Here is a 5,035-nt window from a genome sequence, read left to right as displayed (position 1 = left end):
TAACAGACACATGAAAAAAAAAACGTTCAAAATCATTAGCCATCAGGGAAATTCAAATCAAAACCACATTGAGATACCACTTTACACCAGTTAGAATGGCAAAAATGGACAAGGCAAGAAACAACAAATGTTGGAGAGGAAGTGGAGAAAGGGGACCCCTCTTATACTGTTGGTGGGAATGCAAGTTGGTACAGCCACTTTGGAAAACAGTGTGGAGGACCCTCAAAAAGTTAAAAATAGAGCTACCTTATGACCCAGCAATTGCACTACTGGGTATTTACCCCAAAGATACAGATGTAGTGAAGAGAAGGGCCATATGCACCCCAATGTTCATAGCAGCGTTGTCCCCAATAGCTAAATTGTGGAAGGAGCTGAGATGTCCTTCAAGAGACGAATGGATAAAGAATATGTGGTCCATATATATAATGCAATATTACTCAGCCATGAGAAAGAACGATTACCCAACATTTGCAGCAACATGGAGGACTGGAGGAGATTATGCTAAGTGAAATAAGTGAAGCAGAGAAAGACAATTATCATATGGTTTCACTCATTTATGGAATGTAAGGAATAGCAGGGAGATTGGTAGGAGAAGGAAGGGAAGACTGAAGGGTGGTAAACAGAAGGGGGAATGAACCATGAGAGACTGTACACTCTGGGAAACAAACTTCAGAGGGGTGGGGGTGGTGGGGGATTGGGCTAGGCCAGTGATGGGTATTCAGGAGGGCATGTATTGCATGGAGCACTGGGTGTTTTACATAATCAATGAATCATGGAACACTACATCAAAAACTTATGATGTACTGTATGGTGACTAACATAATAAAATAATAAGCATAATATAATTTCTTTAAAGTTAAAAAAAATTTATTCAGTTAAATAAGCCAGACACAATTGAGCACATGTTGTATGTTTCCACTTTCATGAAATATCCAGAATAAGCAAATCCATACAGGCAGAAATTAGATTAGTGGTTGATGGGTGGAGGGACGGATGGCTAGTTAGGTAAGGGAATTTTTTTTGAGGAAATGGAAATATTCTGAAGCTATATAGTGGCAATGTTGGAAAACCTTGTTAATATACTTAAAAACACTGAATCAAACATTTATTTAAAAGGACCAATTTTATGTGATGTGAATTATATCTCAATAAAATTTGCAAAAAATCCGGACTCCCTCAGTTAACTATTTTATATCAAGGTAGAAAATATTATGTGATATTAATTTAGTTTGCTTAATAGACATTGAACAAAAATTGCCTGAAGATACTTTTTCAACAGTTTGTTTTCTATGAAATAGTCTTTCTGTAAGTATAGTTTTGTTTTTAGGCTCTATGACTATTACTTACTTTTTATAATAGGTAATTACTTCCATCTCAACAGTAATATGATTACAGTACCAGTACTTTCATGAAATCTTTCTATACTTCATCATTATTATTATGTTTTTAGAATTTCAGTCTTTTTAAAAGGAGAGCGGTTTTAATAAATTTAACATTTATTTGGGAATAATGAATCTAACAAGATGGGTCATTCTCTGAATATGCAAACATGGTTATCTTCGTATTCATTTTCACATTTCTTTTCAAATGAATGAATTATTCTCTGATCAGTTTAATTATTATATTTCAATCTTGAGAGAATATTATCCATTTTCCACTCAGATCAGAACTAAGTTATTCAATTCAGATGCAGAAAATATCTAGGTTTCTGAATATTCTGGAGAATGCATCAGAGCAAATATTAGGAAGCACATTGAATTTCCAATCCTTTTCCATTTTCTCTACTATGAGGGAAAAACCTTCAGATATAAATAGTCTGCAGACCTATGATTTTAGTCATTTAAATTTGTAGCTCTTTATAGACCTAAAAGGTATTTCTTTGTACCATAGGAGAGACTTCTGTTTTCCATCATTTATCTTATAACTTAAAAAAGAAAACACATACATGTATGTCAAAATAACTGACCAATGCTTTTCAAAATTGTCAAGATAATGGAAGATATAGAACAAAAAGAGGAATAGTGACATATTGAAGATGAAGCTCAAGATGAAAAAAGTCAAAAAGTTAAAACTTGAGAACTTGGTATAGAGAACAACAAACTTATGGTTACCAGAGGAGAGGTGGGGTGATGGCTGAAATAGGTGATGGTGATTAAGGAGTACACTTGTCATGATGAGTGCTGGGTCATGATGAGCACTGGGAATTGTTGAATCACTATATTGTATACCTGAAACTAATATAACATTATATGTTAACTACAATGGGACTAAAACAAAAAACATAATTAAAAAACTTGAGAGTTTAGTTAGAACTTTGTAAAATTGAAGGAAGTTCTACAGTTTATTAATCATATTGTTCCAATGTTAATTTCCTGGTTTTGACAATTTTACTATTGTGATCTTACTATTACATAAGATCTTCATCTTAGAAGAAGTTGGATGAAGGAAATATAGGACTTCTGTATGATTTTATCATTTTTCTGTAAGTCTAAAATTATTTTGAAATAAAAAGGAAAATAACAGCAGCAACAACAACAAGAACAACTAAAACCTCTCAAACAACAAGAACAACTAAAACCTCTCAAAGTTCCAGGGTTTAGAATCAGAGATGATTTACCCAAAAATTATTTTAGGAATTAATTCACTTTGTTTAAGCTAATTCCATTCTAATAATACAAAATGGATGACACTTAAAAAAATATATTAATGGGGTGCCTGGTGGCTCAGGCAGTTAAGCATCTGACTCTTGATTTTTGGCTCTGGTCATGATCTCAGGGTCGTGAGGTCATGCCCCATGTTAGGCTCCACATCCAGCATGGAGTCTGCTTGTCCCTTTCCCTCTGTTCCTCCCCCACCCTGCTCTCTCTCAAATAAATAAATACATATATATATAATTTATTTATTTTTATTTATTATATATATTTTGTATGTATATAAGTATATACATATATATTTTATATATTTATATGTATATATTTTTGTGTATATGTATTCATATATATATATATATATACACATTCACATCACAGAACTCATCTTAATCATACCTACCAGAAAATACATAATAGTTGCCTCTGCAATAACTGATATTAATCACAGAACTAATCAAAACAGACCATAGTCCAGTGATAGAATGTAGTTACAAGCATGACATTAGTCTCTGAGGAAAAGAGAATCCCACCTTTTCCCTTTTTATTATTATGTTTTTTAATGAGCTTTATGTTTCCTCCTTTGTCTCTCTGTATCTATCTCTCTTAGGAATATAATTCACAGTTACTTATTCTGGGGCACTCTTCAGTAATGACAGAAACAGTCACCACTTGTTTGTTTGTCTTAACTAACCCATCATCTATTATATCTTCTCTTCTTTTTCCTTATATTCCAAGCATTTATTATTGCTCTTATAAGAATCGTTGAAACAAAATATATGTACTAGTGTGATTGCTAATATCAGCTGCAAACTAAAAATACAAAACATATTAAATCAACCAGTTGAGTGGGAGTTTGAGTAATAAAAGCAATCTAAAAGTCTCACCTCAATATTAGGGATAAGGAAATCATTGAATTGGGCTTTCAGTTAGTCTTTCATTTTGGTACAAAAATAACATTAATGCCATGCAAAACTTTTAAATGAAATATTAACAGTCAAAATCATCAACAAATAAAATAATACAAAATAATCACGTAAAGTTAATTATAAAATTGCAAGAATGTTCATCATTTCAACTGAACAGATCAACTAAGGTCACTACATTAACAAATTAAATGAAAATCATATGGTTATATCTTTAAATACTAAAAAGATATTTAATAGCACTCCACAACCAATTCTTAGCATGACTCTTAATAAAACAGGAATAGTAATTATGAAAAATACTATTCATGAAAAGCCAACATCAAATATTATTTTATTTGTAGATTAGTGAAGTCAATGAGATTGGCAACCATGCCAATAAGACTTGTCTTAGTTTTATTCAATATAATAAGAGACTAAAATAATTAGTGTAAATATTAGAAACCAAGAAACATTTTTTTGTTTGTGGTTAACTTAATTATTGATCTAGAAAACCTGTGAAATTCCACTTTAAAAAAAACTATCAAGTTGGATGATATAATTTAGGAAGATTTCTGTGTACAGGATAAACAAAAAGCAAAAGGTTTTTTTTTCTTCACTATCTCTCCTAATTTTTAAGTGAGTAATCCATCCTATTTTAAATGTTAACAAAATAATAAAATATCAAGAGATAAATGTAATAAGAATATATAAAGAATCTTTTTTTTGATGCACTATCTTATTCAAATACCAGTGTGATTACACATGGTCCAAGAACACTCAAATAATAAACCAAATATAAACAGATATTAAAGGTTGGTCTTCAAACATTATAGCCAACGATGCCATGCTTGCTTATGATTTTGCCAACATAAAACCACAGCCACACCTCAGTGGTCACCAAACCATTCAGCAGAGCTTCCTTAATAGTGAGCCCTTTGAGGCTACTGGTTTGAGGATACTTTACTATTTTTTTCAAGCTCTGAGTAGTTGTAAGGATCTCAGGAGGGGTTGAAGGAACCAGCTCAACCTTGGCATAGTGTCAAAATGCAGCCAATCAAGGCTTCAAGTAAGTCCCAGCAGCATTCACCAGGATGGGGGCCTTCTCCCTGAGGTTACAGACAAACTGGGCCATGGTTCCAAAATGTAAAGTAAAAAAATCTTTAAATTGTATAGAACGGGGCTAGTGCTTTAGGAAGAGTGGAGTAAGGACCTCTGAGAGTCAGCTCTCCCACAAAACAATAAAAAAAGTGATAAAAATTGTTAAAATAATCTTCTCCCAAACTCTGGAAATTAACCAGATGTTTATAACCATCCAAGGAGCATTTATCAAGAAAAATGGTCAAAATCTTGGAAGTAACAGTAGGTTTTGCTTGCCCTATACCCATTTTCTTCTCCTCAGCTCCATGGATCCTTGAAATCCTGCAGCCTAATAACCATACTGCATTAACACCAGCTGCTGAACAGCACTAGAGGGGGAAA

At 32.7% G+C, this 5,035-nt stretch overlaps 1 protein-coding gene across 1 annotated transcript; it reads right to left on the bottom strand.

The window, feature by feature from the left end:
* Nucleotides 1-4,376: 4,376 nt before the first annotated feature.
* LOC100471314 (ATP synthase subunit g, mitochondrial-like) lies at nt 4,377-4,688 on the bottom strand. Its single transcript, XM_034649646.1, is given in 1 exon segment — nt 4,377-4,688. A coding segment is annotated over 1 exon segment (312 nt).
* Nucleotides 4,689-5,035: the final 347 nt, after the last annotated feature.

This window comes from Ailuropoda melanoleuca, chromosome X (assembly GCF_002007445.2).
Source record: "Ailuropoda melanoleuca isolate Jingjing chromosome X, ASM200744v2, whole genome shotgun sequence".
Lineage (NCBI taxonomy): Eukaryota > Metazoa > Chordata > Mammalia > Carnivora > Ursidae > Ailuropoda > Ailuropoda melanoleuca.
This window is presented reverse-complemented; position numbering and strand designations above follow the sequence as displayed.